This window comes from Siniperca chuatsi, linkage group LG17, assembly GCF_020085105.1.
Source record: "Siniperca chuatsi isolate FFG_IHB_CAS linkage group LG17, ASM2008510v1, whole genome shotgun sequence".
Taxonomy (NCBI): Eukaryota; Metazoa; Chordata; class Actinopteri; order Centrarchiformes; family Sinipercidae; genus Siniperca; species Siniperca chuatsi.
This window is the reverse complement of record NC_058058.1, coordinates 28,259,414-28,286,092: the sequence shown is the minus strand read 5'-3', so window position 1 is coordinate 28,286,092 and position 26,679 is coordinate 28,259,414. Positions and strand designations below refer to the sequence as shown.

At 42.7% G+C, this 26,679-nt stretch overlaps 2 protein-coding genes across 4 annotated transcripts in view; one reads left to right on the top strand and one right to left on the bottom strand.

Annotated features, from left to right (window-relative positions):
- sema4ab (sema domain, immunoglobulin domain (Ig), transmembrane domain (TM) and short cytoplasmic domain, (semaphorin) 4Ab) overlaps positions 1 to 19,633 on the bottom strand; it is a 50,521-nt gene extending 30,888 nt beyond the window's left edge. For 2 of the 3 annotated variants that reach the window (XM_044170519.1, XM_044170516.1), the window contains exons 1-8: positions 19,443 to 19,633; positions 16,551 to 16,775; positions 15,887 to 16,047; positions 13,047 to 13,106; positions 11,311 to 11,409; positions 11,013 to 11,106; positions 9,065 to 9,187; positions 7,866 to 7,993 (exon numbers count right to left, since the gene is read on the bottom strand). In XM_044170519.1, coding sequence (XP_044026454.1) covers positions 7,866 to 7,993; positions 9,065 to 9,187; positions 11,013 to 11,106; positions 11,311 to 11,409; positions 13,047 to 13,106; positions 15,887 to 16,047; positions 16,551 to 16,647 — 762 coding nt within the window. In that variant the 5' untranslated portion in view covers positions 16,648 to 16,775; positions 19,443 to 19,633. The remainder of the gene's footprint in view (positions 1 to 7,865; positions 7,994 to 9,064; positions 9,188 to 11,012; positions 11,107 to 11,310; positions 11,410 to 13,046; positions 13,107 to 15,886; positions 16,048 to 16,550; positions 16,776 to 19,442) is intronic. The other variant, XM_044170517.1, reaches the window with a different exon arrangement.
- Positions 19,634 to 19,779: 146 nt separating this feature from the next.
- The window catches only part of LOC122863794, a 21,791-nt gene continuing 14,891 nt past the window's right edge, over positions 19,780 to 26,679 (top strand). The window contains exon 1 of the mRNA XM_044170521.1: positions 19,780 to 19,882. The gene's annotated coding sequence lies outside the window, so the exon portion shown is untranslated. The remainder of the gene's footprint in view (positions 19,883 to 26,679) is intronic.

Here is a 26,679-nt window from a genome sequence, read left to right as displayed (position 1 = left end):
TTAACCCATAACAACTGAGTGACTTGCAGGCCCAACCTTGCTGACCTCTGCCAGAGGCCTAGTACCCTCGCGGTGCCATGGGATGGTGCTCAGAGGTGCCAACTTCAGTGTTGTCAGATCCCTTACTTGTTTTCCCCTTTTATTTATTTATTTAAATTATTTGCTCAGTCTTCCCTTTCTATTCTGTCTTTTCTCTATCAGTTATAAATACACCCGAATGTGCCAATTAGCGGAACAAGACAAAAACAGAGCGTTCAGGCAGCCTCTCACTGCAGGTTAGGACCGTGTCAAAGCAATATGCTATAGTGTTTATCACTGTGTATGTGCGATCACACTCGCATATACTGTACTCGTAGAGAATACCAAATTAATGCACATGTTTTATGATGTAAAATATACATTTGTTTCTCCTTTTTAGGAACTCCTGCCTTCTACAAGCTGGAGAAGGTGCTGACAAATAAGAGGATCTTGAAGGATGTTCCAAAACTCAGCCCCCACCACCAGACTTCATCTTTGGAGGCTTTCCACAGTGTCATTCTTTGTTTTGCTTCTAAAAACGTTGTTTCCATTTCTTGGAATGCTGTCCAGGTAAATTAAACTTTAGTTACTTAGAACTTGTGAACATGTGTACAGTCTTTGCTATTATTTACATTTTGGATTTTCTCTCTTCTGTACTTCAAGACTGGCTGCCCTATATTACAACAAAAATGCCGACCGACCACATGCAAAAACATCCGCTGCTCTGCTCACTTCCCAAAGGCTAGGAAGGGAGAATGCAGAGCCAAACCAGTGAAGACTGAGCCAACATTCCATAGTGTTACATTCCTTTATTTTTTACCCAAAAACCTATGTACATGTTATATTTACTATTGCACTTAAGTTTCGTAACACTTCCGACACACAATAAAGTAAAAATAAACAAACCTGAGATAAAATATAAATTCTGTGTGTAACATACCAAGATGACAAAATCAGAAACAGACTTCTGACACACAAAAATGAAAAACATAAACTAAATTAAAAAAACTATTATTTGTGTGTCAAATATTGCACAGGGTATGTGGATGACGTGATGGACCTCATCTTTGAAAAAGTCTTTGTGCACGCGGCACCATACACGGATGAGGTTTTGAAGATCCCCATCCCAGAGGACCTGTGTGCACTGTATGAACGGCCGGACCAGGAGGAGGTCTTTGCCAGCTATGTGTCCCGGTTCAGTCAAGGGGCGGTCTGGTATGGAAAGCCGATGAGGTCATTATTTGTCTCCTTTTCCCTGCCGTTCGATGTTATATACGTCTGTTAATATGGTATCACCAGCTGGCATTTATAAACCCGTTACAAATGGCAGGTAACGTTTGTGAACGCTGCTCTATGCACCTGCATACATGTGTTGGCAGATCTGACTACAACGCCTGTGTGCGCCTGTTCACGCTGATGAAATGTAAGGAAATAAATTTCAAAAGGATCATTTTTATCAACTTTTTTCCCCACTTTATTGAATAAAAAAGTTAGAACATGATATTAGTTCATTACAACACAACTGAGAACATGACTGCCACAAATACTGATAAAAGCAAATTATTTAAATTAGGAAGTAAAATAATCAAAATAAATGTGTCTTATAAAAGTGTGAGAGAAGGGATTACTTGAAATACATTTCTAGGGAGTCAAGGAGTTAATTAATTCCTACTATTAATATGTCTCAAGTATTTGAAAGATGGCCATTTCATTTTTAAATAGAAACAGGAGATCTACAGTTGTAAATAATATTTTGCCAGCAGAATCAAATTGTTTACAAGATATATAAAAAAGGTATTATAAAAAATATTAAAAAAAGATATTCAACCTTTTTGTCCTGCATAGAAATTCCAAAAGCTGTGTTACTATATTGGAAAGTTGAGATTTTTTTGTTTTTACTTTTGTATTCAATAAAGCGGGATAAAAAGTAGATTCAAAAACAAAAAAACTTTTTATTTTCTTACATTTTACCAGTGTAAACAGATGCACATTGTCGTTGTAGTCGATGTACAGGATGGCATTCAAATCTGTTGGTACACTTGTGGAGTCGCATGGAGCGGCGTTCACAAAAGCAGACTGTCGTTTGCAACAGCACCAGCTGGTGATATAAAACTATATTAACAGGCATATAAAACATCGAATGGCAGGGAAAAGGAGCCAAATAGCGAGCGGGGTCATAACACTGGCACTATGAAGAAACCTGGTCAGGTACAGGGGAAGTCCTGCTGCACACGTCAGTATCCAACTGTCCCATGTTATGTTACACACCAGTGTCTCAACCTGGCTCCATCACCTATTGAAACAAAAAAATGTGTATTGTGAAAGAGTTTATATTCAGATTTACCTGCACATGTTAAAAGTTTAAAAAACTTACATAAAAAACGACTTACAGCTGTAATCGCAGCAAAAGGTGGCGCTACAAAGTATTAACTTAAGGGGGCTGAATAATTTTGCACGCCCAATTTTTCAGTTTTTGATTTGTTAAAAAAGTTTGAAATATCCAATAAATTTCGTTCCACTTCATGATTGTGTCCCACTTGTTGTTGATTCTTCACAAAAAATTACAGTTTCATATCTTTATGTTTGAAGCCTGAAATGTGGCAAAAGGTCGCAAAGTTCAAGGGGGCCGAATACTTTCGCAAGGCACTGTAGATGCAGCAGCTGGTAGCTCCTTCAAACTTCGCTACATTTTTGTTTAAATAGTTATTTTTTTCAGCTTTATTGCTGAAACATCTTTGAATGATGTCTGACCGGAGTTGATTTAAAGGGCTAAGCCAAAATTGTTCAAATCGACTGGATCAGGAGATTTTGACTATGGCAACGGCTGAGCATGTAGATGCTGCGGCCTGTAGGCGAGCTCCTTCAATCTCTGCTACATTTTAGTTTTTATCTTATTTTTTCCGGTTTTATTGCTGAAACACGTATTACCTGTTCGTCAGAAAATGAGACGATCCACCCAGCCAGATCAACCAGAGCAGACACCACGGTGGGTGCTGTGTTTTTGTTGAGACTGTGTCAGAGAGGTGTTGATACAAATTAACAATAACATTAGATACACCTTACAGTATGACTTAGTACAAGACAGTAAAGCAAACAATCAGCAAAAACTGAACCGCGCTGCGAGTAACTTCAGCTAATAGCTAAATCTGAGGAAATGAATTTATGTCTGACAGTAATGGCCTGGTAACATTATGTACAAAAATACAAAAATTCCATCCGTGCACCAGCAACGGAGTCAGCCTTCTGGTTAGCAGCCTAGCTAGTAAACCATAGCCTAATGCTAGTGTACTAGCTATATATATAGTGACTGCACTAGCTATATAGAAAGACTGCAGGCTACAATAGCTAAATTGTGCTAATGGAACGACTATCATAATCAAGTAACATTAAACTTACCAAAGCACTGCTTGACAGCATCCTTTGACGGTCTTGTTAGTGTAACTCCTTAACCACAACCACAGTAGAACAGTCTGTCTGGAGAAAGTTTATTCTTTACACAGAGGCTCAGAAAGTCCAACTCAGTGTGAGTCTACAAGCCAGGGAGAGCAGCAGGTGAGCTGTAAATCACAGCACTCACTTACAAAATGACCACCGGCACACTTATTAGAGGGCATGAATTAAGTGAATGAGACCATGATGACTCATGGAATAGTATTGAATAAGTATTGACTTTCAGAGAGGATGACGCTTTTTGAATGGGAGTCAACTGGAGCTGGGATTTTTTGGAGCCAGCATCTAGCTTCTCAGCCAATAAGCTCGATAAATGACCTGCCTTCTGTTTCCACTATATGCTCACACATACATCCATTCTTCAGACATGAACGCATACATACATTCTCCTTTTACATACATGCATCTAGTGACACTATATTAGGAACATCAACAGCTCTGCCATAACAGCCATCTTTACGAAGCTCATTGTCCGAAATGTTTGAGTTCAATTATATGTTTATTGAGGTCACATTTAAACGGTGGTGTTGTACTGGACTACATTATATTGAGAGGTATTTCTAATTTTTTTCCCTTTCCATTTACATACATGAGGGGTGCAGAATATTAGAAACACCTCTCAATATTATGCAGCTCTGTACAACACCACCACTAACTATGACATCAATGCTAAAACATATTAATTAATTTAACACCTCTATGACAGTGTCAACAAAAACTGAATATTATAGGCATTATAAAATTTGACATTGGGGCAAAACAGTTGTACTGGGGGACTTCAACGCCCACGTGGGCAACGACAGTGAAACCTGGAGAGGGGTAATCTCCCAGATCCCGGGGGAGGTTGGGGACATTGAGTCCGAGTGGACCATGTTTTCCACCTCCATTGTCGATGCGGCGGCTCGTAGCTGTGGTTGCAAGGTTTCTGGTGCCTGTCGCGGCGGCAATCCCCGAACCCGGTGGTGGACGCCGGAAGTAAGGGATGCCGTCAGGCTGAAGAAGGAGTCCTATCGGGCCTTGTTGGCTCGTGGGACTCCCGAGGCAGCTGACGGTACCGGCAGGCTAAGCGTGCTGCAGCCCGTGCGGTCGCAGAGAGGCAAAAACTCAGGACTGGGAGAGGTTCGGAGAGGCCATGGAGGAGGACTATCGGTCGGCCTCAAAGAAATTCTGGCAAACCGTCCGACGGCTCAGGAGGGGGAAGCAGTGCTTCACCAACACCTTGTACGGTGCGGGTGGAGAGCTGTTGACCTCGACTGGGGATGTTGTCGGACGGTGGAAGGAATACTTTGAGGATCTCCTCAATCCCGCTGTCACGTCTTCCGAAGAGGAAGCGGAGGCTGGGGACCCGGAGGCGGACTCATCCATCACCCTGGCCGAAGTCACTGAGGTTGTTGGCAAGCTCCTTGGTGGCAAGGCTTCCGGGGTGGATGAGATCCGTCCTGAGTATCTTAAGTCTCTGGATGTTGTGGGACTGTCTTGGCTGACACGTCTCTGCAACATCGTGGCGGTCTGGGACAGTGCCTCTGGACTGGCAGACCGGGGTGGTGGTCCCTCTGTATAAGAAGGGGACCGGAGGGTGTGTTCCAATCACAGAGGATCACACTTCTCAGCCTCCCGGTAAGGTCTATTCCAGGGTACTGGAGAGGAGAGATTCGTCCGATAGTCGAACCTCGGATTCAGGAGGAGCAGAGTGGTTTTCGTCCCCGGTCGTGGAACACTGGACCAGCTCTATACTCTCCATCGGGTGCTCGAGGGTTCATGGGAGTTTGCCCAACCAGTCCACATGTGCTTTGTGGATCTGGAGAAGGCATTCGACCGTGTGCCCCGGGCGCTTTGTGGGGAGTGCTCTGGGAGTATGGGGTCCGGGGCCCTTTGCTAAGGGCTGTCCGGTCCCTGTATAACCGGAGCAGGAGCTGTGTTCGCATTGCCGGCAGTAAGTCAGACCTGTTCCCGGTGCATGTTGGACTCCGCCAGGGCTGCCCTTTGTCACCGGTTCTGTTCATAATTTATATGGACAGAATTTCTAGGCGCAGTCAGGGGCCGGAGGGTGTCCGGTTTGGGAACCACAGGATCTCATCTCTGCTGTTTGCAGATGATGTCGTTCTGATGGCTTCTTCAAACCGGGACCTGCAGCATGCACTGGGACGGTTTGCAGCCGAGTGCGAAGCAGCTGGGATGAGAATCAGCTCTTCCAAATCTGAGGCCATGGTTCTTGACCGGAAAAAGGTGGTTTGCTCTCTTCGCGTGGGTGGGGAGTCCTTGCCTCAAGTGGAGAGTTTAAGTATCTCGGGGTCTTGTTCACGAGTGAGGGACGGATGGAGCGTGAGATTGACAGGCGGATCGGTGCAGCGTCTGCAGTGATGCGGGCGCTGTATCGGACCGTTGTGGTAAAGAAGGAGCTGAGTCGAAAGACAAAGCTCTCGATTTACCAGTCAATCCCACGCTCCTGCCCTCACCTATGGTCATGAGCTTTGGGTAGTGACCGAAAGGACAAGATCGCGGATACAAGCGGCCGAAATGGGCTTCCTCCGCCGAGTGGCTGGGCGCTCCCTTAGAGATAGGGTGAGGAGCTCAGTCACACGGGGAGCTCGAGTAGAGCCGCTGCTCCTCCACGTCGAGAGGAGCCAGCTGAGGTGGCTAGGGCATCTGATCCGGATGCCTCCTGGGACGCCTCCCTCGGGAGGTGTTCTGGGCATGTCCCACCGGGAGGCGGCCCCGGGAAGACCCAGGACACGCTGGAGGGACTATGTCTCTCGGCTGGCCTGGGAACGCCTCGGGATCCCCGGAGGAGCTGGAGGAAGTGTCTGGGGCGAAGGAAGTCTGGGAGTCCCTGCTTAGACTGCTGCCCCGCGACCCGGCCCCGGATAAGCGGAAGAAGATGGATGGATGGATGGATTGCATTAGACTGTACTGATGTACATAATGAAATGCACACTAATGATATTACAGCGCAAACAATCCCATAAAGTTTTGGAGCTGAATACCATGACTGTGGCTTAGTGGTAGAGAGGGTTGTCCACCAATTGGAAAGTCGATGGTTCGATCCCGGCTTCCCCCAGCCCACATGTCTAAGTGTCCTTGGGCAAGACACTGAACCCCAAATTGCTCCTGAGGGCTGTGCCTTCGGTGTGTTTGTGTTAGTTACTTTGATGAGCAGTTCTGCCATTGCTGGGTGGGTGGGTACAGTCCATTGCCATATTTTTTTTTACATCTGTTGAATGTTCATCTGCAATTCTCTGTAATGGTCCCAGTAATATTTGTTCTTAAGGTGTACTGAAGTAGCAGATCACATGACATGTTTAAGCAGCCAAAAATGTTTACAAATGCAGTTGCAAGAACAAAACTTTCCAGAAGAAATGTTTGATTTGAAAGAGAATTTATTCTAATTATCTAATAACTCCCCTGCTCTTTCATTTGTTTCTATCTGCTGGATGTCTCTTATTTTTCTGTGGCTCTGTATGGAGTGATTGTTATTTGGGGGCTTTAACTGTGCACTCTTCCTCACGCCTCTGGGCGCATGGAGAAGTGTTTTCTCTGCTACTCTGCTCCATGCTGGACTGTTACAGTGCGTAACCACTGTCTCCGTTTCTCACAACAGCAGGTTTTATGTTGTTTTACAGTTTCATTCCCTCATGGTGAATATCAGGTATTGTACTGTCTCTTTTCCACCTGCTGTTAGCGCTGGTGTTCGTGAATTTGACCTTGTTTTTCAATGAGGCTCATTTGCATAGAAAAAGGACAATTTTGCATCAAATGTATGCATATTAACTTATTTACATAACTGCAAATAGCACCAGAGCACTGAGACGCTATTTGCTTGGCAGCGCAGTTAGTGGTGCAGTTCACTCTTTGCGGGTGCTTTGAGAATGACTTTTTCTTTTAGAGTTTCTTTTTGTCTAGTTTATGCAGGTTTAGCGGCTGCAAGAGCTACGCAATCCTTTTGTGAATTCACCCCTAAATGTATATTCTTTACAACATTAAATTTATACATCAAATGCATGTATATCAGAAAGAAAATGTATGATTGTGAGCTAAAATGTATGTGTATGAGAATAAAAATGTGTGTGTGTAAGAGTGAAAATAAATGAATATGAGAATGAAAATATATATATAGAGCAGAGTGAATGTATGTAGAAGTAAGTATAAGTGAGAGGTCCAGTATGTAATTTGGCTTACACAGCTCTTCATACACCTGTAGAGAGAGGCACACTATCCGTAAATGACTCATATGACAGTTCTGGACCACTCGTGAATTTCGTTTGTACCCAAGAGAAATTTATAAATTACAAGAAAAATGGTGCATGCCACAAATTGCCTTAAATCGCTCGTATGTGCCACTTAGAATGAATCTGTATATATGAGTGGTTCTCGCATGAGGCCCATTGTTTTACCCTTACCATGCAGATCTGCGAAACACGAGAGACAATAAATTTGTCGATGAAGTCATACTCTCTGCCCACTTCACTGAAGAAGAAGTAGATTTTCTCCTCATCAGGAATGAAACTGGAGCTGATGAAGGTTGGATCTATAGCAAACAGATGGTAAAGTATGACAAAGATGTAAGTTTATCAAAATATGTCTGAGGGATTCTGATATAATAAAACAGTATAATTAAAGCCAGAAATAGAAGCAACTTTTTCACATTAAAATAAAAAGATATGTTACAACTTATCACCATGTTTGTGTCTGTGACCCTTTGAGTCCACACAGTCTTGTCAATGATGTCAGGGACATTTCAAAGTTACCATAACACTCTGACTCACAGGAAGTAGGCTGTTGGCCGACTATTTTAGTTGGAATTCTCCTCCCCTTCCGCTATCTCCATTTTGCAAGCGCTACATCCTGGGCTTAGCACCGCCCATGACAATTGTAATTGGTTTAAAGAAATACAAACAAGCCACAGCGTTTTTTCCCTTTACCAGAATTATGACAGGTTCAGCCAGACCTTTGTCCAGCGCTAAGCAAGACTACCATAACACCTACAGTCAATGGGGAATGTACTCCATTTAAGTGAGCTCAGTTGTGGATATTAAATAGGACGGCAAAATTAAATAACATTAAAATCATGCTATTGGCTTCATTAACTGTCTACTTCTTGAACAACTGTGGTAAATTTCACGGATGTCAGTTAGTTCAGTGTATATGCCATTTCAAGGCAGAGGGACCATCAAGACGATTTACAAGTGTTGGGGTGTTGACTTGACCAACTGGGCAGAAGGGTGTGTGGTTTATTCTCGTCTTTCTAACCATGGCCTGCACAACTATAAGCATTCATTAACAACAAAACTATTTAGAGACCACAAAACCACTTCCTGTGTTTTATTCACTCAGTTTTGGCAGTTCGTATCCCACACATGCTAATTCCAATCAAGGACAGGGTCAAATCTAAATGTCTTTGATGTGCTGTGTGATCCTGTTAAAAGTGCTCAGCAACTGCTAAAACAACAGGAGAAAATTGTAAGAGAGCTGTACATTTAGAACTGAGTGCACACAAAACTCCAGATTGTGCACTCCAAACACGTTTAATCATAAATAAAATTCTATTCACAAGTGCTACGACTACCATATGTTTTATTTTGAGAGACAGCACACTCACCCTCCAGCCATCCTAACGTATCATCCAACTTCAGGTCAACGCGCCTGCCCTCACTGAGGTGCCGGGAGATGACTGGCCGGTTCCCCCTGTAGTCTGCCACCGTCCCGGTATAAAGCTCTCCATCTGAGAAACATAAGAGCACTTAACACAATACTGAAGAGCTACAGTGAATATGACAAAAATGTCCATGTACCTTTAAAATGAACAATTACTGACTTCCTAGCACAACAACATATAACATTAGGAGGTGCTGCACACTAAAACAAGCAAGTGGTTCATTACAGGCTATTTGCAAAACGGAAATGAGTTGGTTATAGGTATTAGTTATAGCTATACAGAACTCTACATTTCATTTTCCCCTGATTACATGAGCACTTTTGTTCAAGTGTGTTAGGGAAATCAATCTTCCATCAGCTTCCATCAAAAGCTTTGCTGCATTTTATCATGTCATTCCTCTTGCATGAATCAGTGTTTACTCACCTAAAGCATGAAGAGGCTGCCTGCTGAGTTGAGGTTTGCACCCACACTATCTTAATAAAACTCAAGACCTGTCTGTTTAATTTAGCTTTAATTTTTTGTGGGTGTTCGTCAGTCTGTACTTTTAACTTTTTTCACAGTTTTATCATCGTGTTAAGCAGTATGGGTAAGTACATTTATACAGTATAAGAGTACATGGATGTCACTTTGGTATTTGGTAGTCTAAGCTGAGGAGTAGCATAGCCTTGTCACAGATACGCCAGGCTCCACCATCCACCCACACCTGCTCCCAATTACACTCCTGCTCCCCATTAGTCACAATCACAGCCAATACAAAAGACCTACACTCACCTCAGTATGTGTCCGACCTCGTTTGAATCAAGGATTCTTTATGTCACTCGGCATATTTCTTATTTCTCCTGCTTCCAGCGTTACTCCTGTCTGCCTCCGGTATCCTCCCCATCTGCCTCCAGTGAGCTCCCTGCCTCCAGTAATATCTCTCCATACTCTGTATCTCGGGCTGTCATTCAATACAGAACTTTCTGGTCCATCTCGGTGTCCCCTGCCTGTCTGTGATGTAACAAGCCTATGTATATAACATTATCGCTAGTAACTTCAACAGTAACTTGTACTCTACCGTCATTGAAACATAGAGCAACATTGTTTATTGCGAATTCTAAGAACAATGAGGAAAATAACATAGCAGGGTTATATCTCTACCATTTAGATTTCCTTCTTACTATGGTGTAATTCCACAGAAGAGCACATAGGCGGGATGAGTAGTGTGTAATTTCAAGGGAAAGAATGTGAGGTCTGCCGTAGCAAGTAACAGTTTTTTAAGTTTTCAAGGTAATATGTCTGTTGTTTTACGTTTCATTACTCATCATGGGGTAGCTCCGTTCCTTGTGGGCGAGGAAGTGGAAGAGGGATAGTAGCCGGCACGAGCACTCCTGTTTCTGATTGGCTGGAATAGTGTTGTGGGGCTCGGTCCGAGCTGTGTACAAACACTGAAGTTTTTTTATTTTTCAGCGCACACACTGAACATGAGGAGATATGTATTTGACAGGTGCCAACTGCTTATCAGAGCAAAGAAACTAATCATAGGGACACTTTGACATGCAGGCTGGGGGAAGCCGGCCCAAATATCTTCATGTTCAAATTAGTGTATTGATAATGTATAGTGAGTTAATCTGCCAAGTGCTACTAGTGGATAATACTAAACACAGTCCTCTTTTGCTGGGGTATACTGTACAACAACATTTAGAGCTGGTTAGCTAAATGCCTGCACGCTGTCTGATTTGTTGTTGATGGTCAGTTTTTGTCACATACCATCTTTGCGGCCTAGTAACAAGTACTGGGTCTAGTTCAGTTTGAAATCAGACTGCTTCTACTCACTAATTAGTAGCCAAATTTTCCTTCAACTTGCCCCAGCTAACATTGTATTTTAGCAGCTGTGGCATAATTTCCTTACCTACAATGATAGCAGAATTGCGTTGGAAGGGGTCATAGGGGCAGCGGCCTCTTCCTTCATCAGGCTTGAGGCTCATTGTTAACGTCTCTGAGTTCTGGACAGAAAACAGGAAAAAGTCAAGGTGATATTTAACTAAACAAAGGTGAATGGAGAAATCAGATCAATTACAACCTTCTGCTTTTAAATAAAATCTGGGTATTATTCTGTGTAAATTAAAATCCTTAAACAGTGAGCATTATCATACTGTCACAATGTTAAACAACCCAATCAGTTTAAATGTCTGCATAAACAAACTTACAACATAGGTGCAGCGTGGACTGAAGGCAAATGTTCCACAGGCATAGATGTGGGTGGTGTTCAAAAACTGCAGTACACGAATGAAATTGGGACAGTCGGCCTAAAAAAAAACCACACAAAGGACATCAAGTCAGATGTTTAAGTAAAATCAAAGTACAGCAAGCAGCAGTGTGTGCCTTAAGCAGGACCTTTGGAATCAATACTAATATTTACAGAACAGAGCTATGCAATAGGCACATGAAGATATCGTGTCACAGCATGTTTCACCCACTAAGAATTCACATTAAATAAAAGATTATGAGACACTCTGCTCCTACACTTTGCTCATTAAACTTAAAGAGAGTTGGACTAAATGTGTTTCTTCTGCTCATTAAAGGAAATGTAAATGGTAGCTGTACGTTACAGACAGCCTTATCTTGTTTGGTTGGTACCCTGAGTCAAGATGAAACATTTTGAACTTTGGAGTTTAATCAGTTCACAGTATTTGTACACATAGGTGCCTGAGCAGTGGAGCAAATGCATACCCATTTTTCAGTTAGGGGGAGCAAAGGTATGATTTTGCTACCCCACTTTTTGTCATTTAAAAAATAAACTTATCATACAGTCCCCACAATCAGGTGATTATTTTTAAGCAGCCTATGATCGTTTTACTATTCAGCAACTGACAAAAACAAGTAATGAAAAAAATCACACATTTTGGACCAACCTTTGAGTTGGTTCAGTCAAACCCGTTGCTGATCGTTTGCCACAGCATGCTTTGGCTGTCAATCAGTCTGTCAATCCACACAGGAGTCTGACAGTTTACAAAGGTGAGAAACGTGCCATTTAGCCTAACTGTGATCATGGACTGAAAATAAAACATAGGAAAAGGTAAGCTAGTGTATGTCGAATGAACCTGATTGGCACACTGACTCCAGCCAAACTTTAAGTTAGCTAAAAAGTAGGATTGTAATTTTGAAACGCCAACCTGATTTGCGATCGGATAGGATTCGGCTGTGGAGATGTGACGTTAGCCAAGGAGCTGAATCAAACAGTCGGCTCTTTTAAGTGTAACGTGGCTATTCATATTTTGCATTATATTATTTGGAATACAGTGGAGGGTAAACACACATAAACCCAGTTTACCCACCTTTTTCAAATGCAAAATAGGGTTTACTCACCTTTTGAGTTAAACATTAGCTAACATTTGACAGTTTAGCCAGTGGACATTTATAGTTTATCCACCTTATATTTTACCACTACATCCCCAATTACTATTAATATCTCAGGGTAATTTGCTGCCCCGCTCTCTCCCTTGCCCCACACAACAGCAGACTAACCTAGAGTAGTATTTCCCAAACCTTTATTAGAGCACCACCACCTGTCCAGCATGTTCTCCATCCAACCCTGCTTCACCACAGCTGGCTCAGATGGGATTTTATGAGCCATGCAGTTACAGTCAAAGTGAGGAACACACAACCTCATAATGTGTCATTATTATTCATCTAACTGTAAGATTGAGTAGGGCCTATACAAAATTAGGATTATTTTATGTTTTGGAAATTATTTTTTATTATCTCTATTGTTACCATAAGTCAACTTAGGTGGTGTAGAAATGCAGGAAATATGTTTCAAATTACTTTTTTTTTCTGGGGGAGGACCTAGACCTCCACCAATTATGTATCTTTCCAAGTTTGCTCTCCCATTTTAAAACATAACCAGGCGCCCATGTTTGTACATCTGTACAAATCAACTTGCCATTTTCTTGCCTTTCATGGAACATTGTTCAAGGTCTTTCTCTGAAGGGCTCCAGTCCAGCTGAAAGAAGAGAAGAAAGTCAAATTCATCAAAGCAGCTGAGATTTACATCCATCTTAACCGCAAGCTGCAGCTGAACAATAAAAACTTCAGAATAGACACATTTTTACATTTTCACATTTTCCATTACAAAGCTATAGTTATTGCGTAGGGATTCAGAAGAACATAGCAGCTAAATGAAGCAGTTCTTCATTTAGAAATTATATTGAAATGGATGCTACCCACTTTATCTGTGCAACAATATTTTATTTTTGTTTTGAACAATTTATTTTTTACACTGCTGAGACATACAAACAGCTGCTACCAGTTATATCAGGAAGTGTTTCCATTTTTGCATAAAGTGTTTTTATTTTGTATGAAGAAATGTTATCATGCCTGCACTGTGTTCTCAGAGGCACACTGTTCATATTATTATCCACATCACTTCATTTTTCTACAGGCAAAAGAGTCAAGAAAACATGTTTCCAAATAACTTCAGTTAAAAAACCTACGTACTCCCACATACTTTTCTCTTCTCTGAAGCTAACTGCCAGCTACATTTCATATGGCAATTCAATGTACCATAAACATGTGTGATTGTTTGGCACACAGTGCGCTGGAGTAATATGGAATGCCATTTCAGTCAATATTAAATCAAGAATAAAGTCTGATTGGAATTGTGACACCACAAACGGAAAACAAACTGCAGCATGACAAACAGAGCTGAAATTGTTTGATATCCATCTTCTCATCTGACTCTGATTTTCGCACCAAACAATTATATTTGTATAAGTATTTGTTTTAAAACTGCAGTGACTCACAAACACATTGAGGTATAAGCAAAACTAACTACAAAACCACTTGTAAAATTATCCAAGCACACTTCTTCTATTGTGAATGTAGTCTGCAGTTATGCCGGGGACACACAGGACGCAGAAGCGCTGCCGGCTTCGTTTAGGCGCCCATGTTAACCAATTGGGTAGGTCGGGGCTCCGCAGTCAGCTCGCGCTCCGAAGCGATAGTTTCGGTGTCTGGTCAATTTTTTCAGCATGCAGCGAGCGAATCTGGCAAGCAAACACACTGATAATACAGTGTAGTCCCTCATTCGTCCAGGAGTGTTCTATTGTAGAAAAGGTTTCGTAGTCATCTGGACACTCGTAGAAAAGGTTTCAGTCGTAGTCATCTGGACACTGTTTTCAGAATCAAGATGTTTCAGCTCCCATCCGGAAGTCATTCTCAATTGGGAAAAAATGGACCGGGAACTCAGAAAGTTAAGCTACTCTGTTACATAAGCCCCGCCCTCAGGAAGGAGTCTACCTGAGTATCTGCTGATTACTCTGCCTAGTTTCACCTGAAACTGACCTAATTGTTTCCATGATGGTAATCCCTATTGTGGCTGCACCTCCTCATCACTGTTAAGTACCTGATTAGCATGTGATTGGCGTGACCAAGGTGCTAATACACTGTGGTAAAATCATAATCATATGCTAATCAGGTACTTAACAGTGATGAGGGAGGTGCAGCCAGATTCTGATAAATAATATCACATTCTTGCCAACCCTTTTGATTTCTCTGCCCCTCTCCCCACTGGTCTCCTGGGATCACCCCAGGTGACCCCCATGATGAAATATCAAGATCTGCCTATCCCCCTATATTTATTAGCAATAGTATCACTGCTGTGATTGTGTTTTTAAATTATGCACTTATTCCACATATTTGTCAGGTGTCTCTAAACCAAGAGAGAAACGTGTGTGTGCCCCTCCCCGCAGATCATCACACGAGGCGATCCTTTTAACTTCACTGTTGCAGAAGAAGCGATGCCCCACAAAACACATACAAAGCTTTAAGTTATAAATTCATGGCTACAGCAGGATAAATGACCTAGCATGGCACTTCGCAGCGCTTCAGTGTGTCCCCAGCGTACGTGTTCTCTTTTTTCAGTTTTTAACATTAGTGTGTATTGTGCAGAATGTTCAAACACATCAGCTCATCAAAAACATATCGACCTCTTCCTTCTCATACAGTTTTCATACTTCATACACAATTTGTGCTTTAGAATAAAAACTTGTCCTAAGAAACAGGACAGCCATTTAACTGCCTTATTAACTACAGAACTGACAATGCAACTGCTTGAGGGGCGACTGTGGCTTAGTGGTAGAGCGGGTCGTCCAACAATCTAAGGCCCAAATTGCTCCCGAGGTTTTGTTGTGAATGATTTTTGTTTTTGTGTGAATGATTAGTTACATTGATGAGCAGTTCTGCCATTGCTGTGTGAATGGGGTGCAGCGCTTTGAGTAGTCAGAAAGACTAGAAAGGTGCTATATAAGTACAGTCCATTTACCATTTCACCTGTTACATGTCAAGTAAGCTTATACCAACTGACATTTCAATTGCTTACAGTGCCTTAAACTGTCTTCAGCACTTCCAGAAATTGCTTTCATCTCTTACTCTTCAAAGTCAAAATGCTTTTATTTCTTAAACCTCGCTTTGGGTGCTTACTCGTCAAGTCAACTGACTTAGACTTTGACTGACAATTCAGCTGTTTTCAGCTCTTACACTTCAGCTGACAGTTCAGCTGCTTTCACCTCACAAGCTGCTTTCAGACAGCCAGCGGTTGACGCTGCCGCTCCCATTGTTTTCACTGTAAACACCTGCAATTTTCTGACGAAAATTTTGCTTTATCATAGTTTGTCTTTGAGTTCCATAAATTCAAAATGTAATGGCAGTAATTAATAACTTAAGTACTGATGACTCTTTCGATTTAGGCTGGGCCTGCAACTCCATCAGTGGTTGCTCTCCCACCTTGCTCCTCAGTATGATGACGTCCTTGTGGCTAACATCCAGTGCTAACACAGCATCCCGGGCTCCTACATACAGCATGTCTCCATCCTCACTGAGCAGCAGTGTGGTGGTGTTGCTGACATCATGGCTACTGAAGCGGGTGAGGTGTCTCCCAGGACTACCTGTTGTTTCACAGCAGTTAACACTGGGATTAGGCATTTTCATTTAATTACCACAGACAATTAAAAGCATCCAGATGTAAACAGGCTGCAATCTGCTAATTTGCACAGAGCATTCATTCTTCAGATGTCAAACAGCCCTGAATACCTCATCCCAAGTTATGTCACAGTATTTACTGGTGTCTGATAAGCCTTCAAACTGGACTTCCTGATTCATTTTTCTTTTTATCACCTGTACCTTTACCAACATGGCCACACCAACACAGTCCCTTTTTATGCATAGTGCTATAGTCAGTCTAAAAATGACAAAACAAGACATAACGCACTGTCTAGCTCATAAAACATCTGCACAGCCTTTTTTAAATTTTGAAACCTGCACTGTTAACAATGGCTTGTGGTCTTCTTCTTCCCATCTTTATCAGATTGCTACCATTAAGTACTTTTAAGTTTACCAACAGGATGAAGGAAAACAAAACAAGTGTGATTCCTTGCGAGTCTTTACTTACCCATAGGGAAGGAGACTCTGGGATTCAGTCTTGTCAGACATGGGCTCAGAAAACCCAGCAAGGCCACAGTGAGGGACAGCAGGCTGTGATTCTCCATTATAGCAGGAATGAGGGAGTCTGACCTTAATTACATTTAAAGTCCAGAGTGTCAAAGACTTGTCAGGAGGGGTGGAGATCGTAGGTAAAGCCACATAATCTGGTTTCTACAGCAGACCATCACTGGGTCTGAGACAGAGAGACAGACAGACAAAAATATAGGTGAAAGAAGGCTTGTTTCTGGACAGCAGCAAAACACTGGCAACAGACAGGTTAATTGTCTCTGAGTAAGAAGTTTTCATTTCAGAGTATTAATCCAATCATTACTTCTAGCCCTAGTGATCCTCAGGTGGGTTATGCATTCTGTGCACCCCCATAGCTTTCTTTTATAAAGGATTCCTCAATCTGAAGGATTCTTTTCAGATTTGACATTTTTGTATCAGCATTCCAAATTGTAAATTTCCATATCTTAACTGCAACAAGCTCATTGCTGATCAAAGTGAACACATTTGTACAACCATATACTTAGTTTACTATCCAGATTCCAAATCACATGTAATTCTACTTTGTTGTGTGTTCTGTCTGATATTAAGCATACTGAAGAAGGCCTCAGCAATAAGAGGCAGACAGGAAATAAGTGGGGGGTTTATTCAATGCAACAAAGCCCCCTGCTGGAATCGAACCATAGACGTTGCAGCTACTGTATATGGGATGTGCATTAACCATTCGGCTATCTGGACGCCCCACATGGATAATACTTTCTATAAATGTCTCAGCATGTTGTGTGTTTAAAAAAAGTTGCGGAAAGGACAAGTATCCAATAGTAATTTGCCTCTTAAGGCCCTGATCAGACAGGCCACGTTTTTTGCCATGAGAGGCATCTTTTTCCAGTTGTTTTCTATAAGGGGCGATCACACAGAGACGCACCGCTACAGGCGCAGCCACTTCAAAAACGCCAAAACAGCTGGTGCACCTGTGGAGCGTAGCTCTCTGACAGTCCAACAGCTTTATCGACATAGTGAACGGCATTAAACTCACCAGAGGGATTCACCTGGCTGCTCAAGCAACATGAAGAAAGTGTAAACTCTTGCTTGATTTGATTGGCTGCCTGGGCGAGGTTTGACATTGACTTCGCACCTTGCGCTGAAAAGTTGAGAATATTTTAACTTTTATGTGCATCTAAAAACCGCTAGAAAAACACGAAGCGCAGCGCAAGAGAGGAGCGCACGCCAGGTGCGCCGTACCATAGGATACAATGGTTTTGCTGGTGACGAGTTTGTAGCGGCGCATCTCTGTGTGATTCCCCGCTTAGGCAGTAAGCGTTTTGCGCGCTGCTCTTTTTTTAAATTGTAGGTTTCAACAATAAAGGCAGTGCGGTGCGCATCTATGGGATGAATATCATGTCAAACTGAAAAAAAGCTTTGAAAGGTTGAAATCTAATGAAAAAGGTTTTAACTTAGTAGTGCCTGCCACAGGCAGACAGCGCAGAGAACCGTGCATCCTGTTCGTGTATCCTGTGCGCGTCAGTCATTGGCGGAGCAGTCTGTCAATCCCACCTAATCCTGTAAATACGACATGCGCTTGGACTGTACTTCAGCAGAGAGCAAACAATAGGTTAAAAGCAAATGCCCCTGCCTCCAGGAACCCAGTTTCAGAGTTTCTGACAGGCAACGCTGCCAGAAATCAAGTTTCAAAATAAAGAGCCAATCAAAACATTATGCAAGCCATTGAAACCTAGTTTAATCTTGCAAAACCTTTTTATTATATTTCAAGCTTTCAAACACAGTGTTCCAACCTTTCGAAGTGTATTTTTTCAGTTTCGAAATATGACATGATTTATGAATTTATTTAGCTAGTTAGTTAGTTCGTTACTGCAACAAGTTGCACTATTTCTAATTCTTAAGAAGGCCTATATACCCTATCATGACGTTGAGCCAAATTGTGTTTGAGTGAAGTCAAGATTAAACATTGGTTAATGGTATGCTGCTGATCTACTGGCATATGCCACTTCTAAATGGCATGTCACTTGTCACTCTCCACCAGCATATACAAGCACTCACTGGCATATTTAACTACAGACTACTGGCATGTAGATCAGCTCATGTTCTGCGGGTATATGCCACATATCAGCAACACATGCATATTTGCAAGCAACATCACTTATGTTCTGACAGATACCACTTCCTACTAACACGTACCATTTCAAACAGACATGTTTTGTCCACACTAGTGACATACATGAGGGAGGCGAATATTTGAAACACCCATATAATGAAGTCCAGTACATCACAACCACTAACTACAACATCAGCAACAAACGTGGTTAAATTAACGTGTGTCTGTGTGTTATTCATCTTAGCTTTAGCTTTGTCTTTTTTTTAGCGGTATGTCATTTCTTGCTGTACATTTGCAGTGGCACTGTGAGCAGACTACCGTGTTTGAGTACATTTGCATAGCAGACATTAGCTAATGTGCCTGTTTTATTTAGGCTAAAACACAGCGGCACCACGAGAGAGAGGCAGTTAACGCCTACATAAATGCTGATGAAACACGTGGTGTCCGAAGTTCAGTCAACAGTCAGACCAATCAAATCCTGCTGCTAACACTGTTACAACACATTAAAGTCCATTATTAAAGCAGCTCCGCTGTGCTGACATTACAAAGTGACGTGCGTGCTGTGATGGTTTATGTGCGGTGACGTTGCTTCTCCTTGATGGTGCTTGTAGCTTACTCAGAAGGAGTCATTCTTCCTGGTTGTGCAACAGGACGCTGTTAAACTAAAACGTGAAAATCTTTGAAACCAACAACACTCATCCAACTGATGTAGAAAATGTGAGACAGTTAATGGCATCTTACATGTCTACGGATGGTTTCCTTCACCGTGTCGTTAACTCTCCGTTCTTCTTTTAACGCTCCAAGAGAAAATCCGCAGTTTTCTGCCCAACTTGCACCGTGGAAACTGGACAGAAGAAACGTGACCCGGTGAGGGAAAACGCTGACCGTGGTTGAGCCTTTATTATAACAACAAAGCTTTAGTGCCTCCTCCCATCTGAAGGTCCAGTAGGCTCCAGCCTCCACCTACAGTGCAGCCACACACATTACAGCCGTCTAAAGAGCAGGGCCGGTGTCAAGCCTTTCACGGCCCCAAGCAGAATCTGTTTAGCCCCTCTGTGTGTATCACTGTATCAGTGAATCCAAACATGGCAGCCCATTTATCCAAGCAAAAGCTCCTCACCCAGCATCTGACAAAGAAGTGGCTCACTTCCTCCAGGTGCCCATCATACATGATCATTCAGGTAAAGTCACATTATCCTTCCATTCAATGAAACTGCCCCACATTCAGCACTGGAAAAGGATGTGATGTCACGGTTCTGATGTGGGTAGTAAATATTGAGCAGAGCAATTACAAACGTACTATTTGAGTGTCTAAATACAGAGTGTTTGCTCTAGATAGTGCCCTCAAACATTCCAACAATGGAACAACAAAGAAATTGTGTTCATGGCATGTAGCCTACACTACGTTCTACTTTGTATTGCATCCCACAGTGCAATGCATCACATTTTATAGATGCCAAATTAAAGTTTTGCAATACTACACCAGTCAGTGATGACGCAAAATGATGATGATTTATAGGTGTCTGAGATTTCATTTTACTTTGAATGTGTGTTATGTATGTGATAATCAGAATCAGAATCAGAATCAGAAATACTTTATTGATCCCCGTAGGGAAACTCTTTGTTCCAGTAGCTCTTCTTTACGTCAGTGCACACAGGAGAAAACGATATTATACACTATAAACAGGTCAGAAATAAATTAAGTAACATGTTGGTATAAGTATAAGATAAACTAAGTGTCGAGTACCAAGTGGGTTTACTGGTAGATGGTGAAGTACAGTATAAATACAATGTCACTAATTATGTAATAAATAATAGTAAAAGCGGAGGTGCATGTACTGTCGAGAGTAATTGAGGTATATCCGTAACAGTAATAAGAAAAACTAACAAGGGAAAACTAATATTGCACTTGAGTAGTAAACAGAATATTGCACAATTATTATTAAGATGTAATGCTCAATGTCCAGTTTAGTGACCTAGGGTCAAACAGACTAATCCTTAGAGGGAGGAGTTAAATAGTTTGATGGCCACAGGCAGGAATGACTTCCTGTGGCGCTCTGTGGTGCTCTTTGGTGGGATGAGTCTTCCGCTGAAGGTGCTCCTTTGTTTAGCCAGCACGTCATGGAGCGGGTGGGAGACACTGTCCAAGATGGCGTGTAGTTTGGCCAGCATCCTCCTCTCTGACACCACCGCCAGAGAGTCCAGCTCCACCCCCACAATGTTACTGGCCTTACGGATCAGTTTGTTCAGTCTGTTTGCGTCCGCTACCTTTAACCTGCTGCCCCAGCATGCAACAGCATACAGGATAGCACTGGCCACCACAGACTCATAGAACATCTTCAGCATTGTCCGGCAGATGTTGAAGGACCTCAGCCTCCTCAGAAAATAGAGGCGGCTCTGGCCCTTCCTGTAAACAGCCTGAGTGTTCTTGGTCCAGTCCAGTTTATTATCCAAGTGTACTCCCAGGTACTTGTAGTCCTCCACAATGTCCACACTGACCCCTGGATGGAAACCGGGGTCACTGGTGCCTTGGCCCTCCGTAGATCCACAATCAGCTCCTTTGACTTTGTCGCATTGAGCTGCAGATGGTTCTGCTCGCACCATGAAACAAAGTTACCCACCACAGCCCTGTACTCCGTCTCATCACCACCGCTGACACATCCCACCACAGCAGAGTCATCAGAAAACTTCTGAAGGTGGCAGGACTCTGTGTGGTAGCTGAAGTCTGTGGTGTAGATGGTGAAGAGGAAGGGAGAGAGGACAGTCCCCTGAGGGGCCCCAGTGTTGCTGACCACGCTGTCTGACACACAGTGCTGCAGCCGCACATGCTGTGGTCTGCCAGTCAGGTAGTCCACAATCCAGGACACAAGGGGGCGTCCACCTGCATCGCTGCCAGCTTCTCTCCCAGCAGGGCAGGCCGGATGGTGTTAAAAGCACTGGAGAAGTCAAAAACATGATCCTCACCGTGCTTGCCGGCCTGTCCAGGTGGGTGTGGATGCGGTTAAGCAGGTAGATGATGGCGTCCTCAACTCCCAGTCGGGGCTGGTAGGCGAACTGAAGGGGATCCAGGAGGGGTCTGACCATGGGCCGCAGCTGTTCCAGCACTAGTCTCAGGTCATTATTGCAAAATAAACCCTGATAGGGTGATGCAGTAATTGCCTTACTAGTTCTATGTTGTACATGCTCCGCCACCTAAAGGGCTTTGCTGTTGGTTTACCCTCTCGAGGCTCCGCCTCAGCACCTGAGAAAAAACTGTTGTGCCTGCCCAATCAGGGGTTAGCACCCTCCCCCTACAAAGCCCCAGTGCATGCATTGCTCATCTCCCTTTGTTACTCAGCCACTTGAGATCTATCCATCACCACCTGCAACTTTTTGTCACCATCCAGTGTCACAGTTGCTATTCAAGATGTCTTCCAAGCTGTGTGCTTCCTGCTCTGCGCCCATGGTGCCTGCCAACCTCCACCTGTCCTGCCTCATCTGCCTGGGTCAACCACACCAGACTTTTGGCTAGACAGGATGCTACAGAAAGGCTACGCCTTGCAATTCTGCCATCAACCTTCTCCATTCATTGGCATTATTCAGACCTCTCTATCCCAAGTGGGCGGCCATGGAGAAGGAGATAGTTGTGCTCCTCTGCCATCCAGAGGCATGGATGGGTTTTTTCTCCCCGTACTTTATGGTGCCCAAGAAATCGGGGGGCATGTGACCCATTCTGGACCTGTGCATTCTGAACAGCTTCATTGTGCAGAGGCCCTTCTGCATGTTGAGAATCAGACAGCTGATGGATTGCATTCAGGCAGGCGACCGGATGACGTCCACAGATCTGACTAATGTGTACTTCCATGTCCCCATTCTACCGTGCCAATATTACCAATACTGCCACCTGCCCTTCGGATATTCTCTGGCCCCTTGCACATTCTCCAAGTTCTCTGGCGCCACTCAGGGAGAAAAGCATGGGAATCTTGACCTCGACAATTGGCTGATTCTCACTGTGTCCAGGCAGGAGGTGGAAGCCCACACATCGCTGGTCATCCAGCACATCCACTCGAGGAGGACTGGAGCCTTTCCCTGCACATAATTGCATAAATCTGGCAACGGTTCGGACGTCTGGTGGCCAATCTTTTTGCAAGCACGGAGGATACTCATTGTCTGCTTTGGTTCTCCCTGAGACCAACCAAGGCCCCTCCTTTGATGGTGGATGCGTTAGCATACAAGGTCTGGCCTTCTGGTTTGCTGTATGCCTTCCTACCCTTGCAACTGATGATGCAGTTTCTTCACAGTCAGGACGCAGCATCTGTCGATGATAGTCGTGGCACCAGAGATCCCTAGGTGCCAGCTAACTTTAAGAAGCACGAAGCAAGTTAACACTGAGCTGTTAACTCTGTAAGGACAACCACAGGCAGCGCGACCGGCTTCCTGTGATCTCTACAAGCGGACACTGCACAGCAAAAGACGCTTCCACAGCGGAACCACAGTTCTTCCCATCTTGGTTCGTCTACAACAGACAGTCCGCCAGCTAACAGCAGCACCAAAGCCACCTCTCTTTCCCTCCCACAGACTGGTAACGTAACAACTGGGCATAGCACAGTAAGTAACAGTGTATATAGCTGAGCAAAGGACTGTTTAACTTTTGTACATGTGACGTAACTGATGTGTTTTCATTGAGGTTTTATTATTGTGATCTTCTCCATGGTTAACATACCCGTAGTTCTCAGCCACCACTAAGTTGATGTTTGCATGCTAACTAACTCCTTTTAACTTGGCACCGTTATCCTAAACAGGTCACGCACATACACTTCTAGTTTGGCCCTTAAAGACAACCAGACCTGGTGGAGAGAAACTTTAAAGCTCCCGCTTCACATGTTCCTTTTTTTCTGACCATGTGGGTTCATGCTCGTGCACGCGAGACATACGGAGGCAGAACAAAGAAACATACACACATTCCTTTTGGCACGCACCCAGACCTGCACACACACACACACCCTTTGTTCTGTAGTGTAGTGTATTTAGAATTAGACTTCACATTGTGTGTTTTTTGCTTTGTTTATCTGTTAAACAAATGCTTGTGTATAATTTTGCTGGCTTCTTTAATGTTTCACAAGAGTGAGTAATTTGCCAACCTCTTCTATGTTGAACTCCAAATCCTCCAACCTGCTAGCTATTAGTGGTAATTCTGGTTATAGTTATTAATTTAATTACTAATCTGAGTCCCAAATTGATAGTCTAGTGTATTTTATGAGACTCAGTCAATTAATCATTTCTTTTCTTTAAGAAGAGTGGTGCCCCCGAGGACTTATGTATGATTGTCTTTGATCATTCTGATAACCATAATTAATTGATCGCACCTACACAAGTGGGTGCCCCTCTTTAACCATTGTAAATCCCAACAGACCTCACAGTTCAAATTTTGATAATTCAAGATTTTAGATAGATGTCTAAGTTCATTGGCTATACAAAATCATCTTGTTCTCAAGTATCTTCACTTCAGCCTAATAATATTAGTTGAATAATTACTGTAACTATGACAAAAATGAGAAATGTAACTGTTAGAAAAGAAGTCATCAGGTCCCAGGGTTAGAATTTTTCCATGAATATAATTCATTTAATTCATTTGGAAATACACTAGATGTTTGATTGATGTTTGAATTCTACTTCTGGCTTCAGTGCCAAGGAAAATGTTCAGATTTAATGTATTGACCAAACCGTTTTCATTGAAAGCCAGATTTCGCCCACAAGGCGCTATTTGCCATCCCCTGCCTTAGAAACTTTGCAATTCTAATTGTTGGTGTGGTTGGCTATGAGGAGTGGGGAGTGTTGATTCACATTTTTAAAAAATATCCCTGCTTAGAAAGAAAGAAAGAAAGAAAGAAAGAAAGAAAGAAAGAAAGAAAGAAAGAAAGAAAGAAAGAAAGAAAGGGCAAATATCTGTCATATCTTATAGAAATGGCATCCTTTTTTAGAAATGATGGTCAGTGGTTTACATGTTTGGTTTGAATGTTGAATCAAAGTTGGTCAGACTGCTGAATAAAGTGGCAGTAATGGGTCAGGTTAGTGCAGGGGTCCCCCTCACCTGTTCATCAGTCCTTGATGCCTGCACTCTGAGGGGTCATGATGGCAAATAGTTTCAATAAAGTATTTCTGATTTCTGATCCTCTGAAATTGAACCACTGAGGCTAAAGGATTGGTTGTAGGTAGAAGACGAAAACATACTGAAATCATTCTGTCAAAGTGCAACAGACTGAACATACTACTGAATTGAATACAAACAGAACTGAATGTTGCAACCGTATGAACTGTGATGCAATCACTTAACTGTTATACGTACTGAAGTGTATTTGAATGGTGATGTCACCGCTTAGCTTAGGAAAAAAGTGAATGAACGACATAGTCAGTGACTATGAATCTTTGAACTGAACGAAGTCATTCAAATCAGCAAAGTGATTCATGCGTTCCACCTCTAATAGTCCTACTCAGTCAATTGGAAAATATGTTCTACTCTGGAAGATCTTTGTCAAGTCTAAGAAAATAATCCTGATGTCATAGGATGTCAGGATTCTTTAAACAGAAAGCCTGCATTACATACTGGAGGTAGGGTGAGGGTCTAATGACAGATGCTATCCAGCTGCATTATGGGAAGTGGAGGATCCAGTGTTTTGGTGCTTGACCCATACTAGGGACTAAAAGTCAGGATATCTATCTGCTGCACAGATTTTGACCACTTTGTAATATGTCTTTTGCACATCAACATTATGAAAGTGCACAACTAAATTACAGGAATTCCTTTGAGATGCATAGTAAAGGTAAGTCCAGCTCTGGTTGTGCATACATCAGTAATGCATAATAAAACCTGTTGGATCAACAAATAATCCTGCAGTTTTATTTGTTCAACCCAACAGTGGTTCTTATTATAAATTAATTTTGTGTGGACACAAACCCACAAATCAGAAGATTTTATACATTAGCTACAATGAGATATTGGCACAATATATGGAATACTATCATACAGCAAGTAAAGTGTTTTTAAAGAGTACAGTCTAAATCTGCTATTATATCTAAAAGTGCAATGAGATAACTTCTGTTATGAATTGAAGCTGGAAATGGTAGTTTCAAGGGTTAACCCTTGAAACTACCATTTCCAGCTGTAATCTGTGTATGTACCTGTTGGGTATCTTGTTGTTTTCCTTGATTTCCGTCTTGATATTTTGCTGAAGAATCTAATGATGTTTGGCTCCACAGTCTATCTCCCACCAGGTTATCTCAGACTCCACATACAAACCAGCTATTGCTGCAGAATTGGTCAAACCATATTGACATGCACAACTTCATGCACACAGAGGATTTTGCTCGTAGAGACGGTCCATTCTTGGCTCTTCCTAAAGCCACCTCTATTTATTCTCCAGCCAGCTTCATCTTAGAGTTCCTCTGTTGATCAAAATGTCTGGCCTGCCTGTCATGTCACACCGTTACAGATAAGAATTCAGCAGTAATTCCAGGACCAAACCTAGGTTCAATCTATGGCGTGTAAAACAGAATTAGTCATAAACAGGGTTTATCGTGAGCGCAGCAGGGAAAGGAGTGGGTAAGATGGCTAATGAGGAGGAAAGAAGATTGGAGGGGATTAGCAGTGACCTGGAAACAGCCATGTGGTAACAGGTTGTACGCCTTCCAGCGTCAATCATGAAGTTGCTGGCACACAGGCGGATGCTGAGCAATATCATGAGACAAGTATGATGCTGTCTGCCATCTGCTTCTTGGTGGCTGTATGAAAAACATGGCAGTGACATCACTAACAGGGTTCAGAAGGTGATGTTATGAAGCTCTGAAGGCAGCAGGTATTCCAGTGAAGTATGAGGTAAGGGTTACTGGTCAATTTAGAGGCAATTCAGTGTGTGCAAAAACTGCTAAATAAATGTGTGTGTGTGTGTACGTTCATTAAATTGATCTAGACATTATCAAGGTGAGTTATCGACTTTTTTTT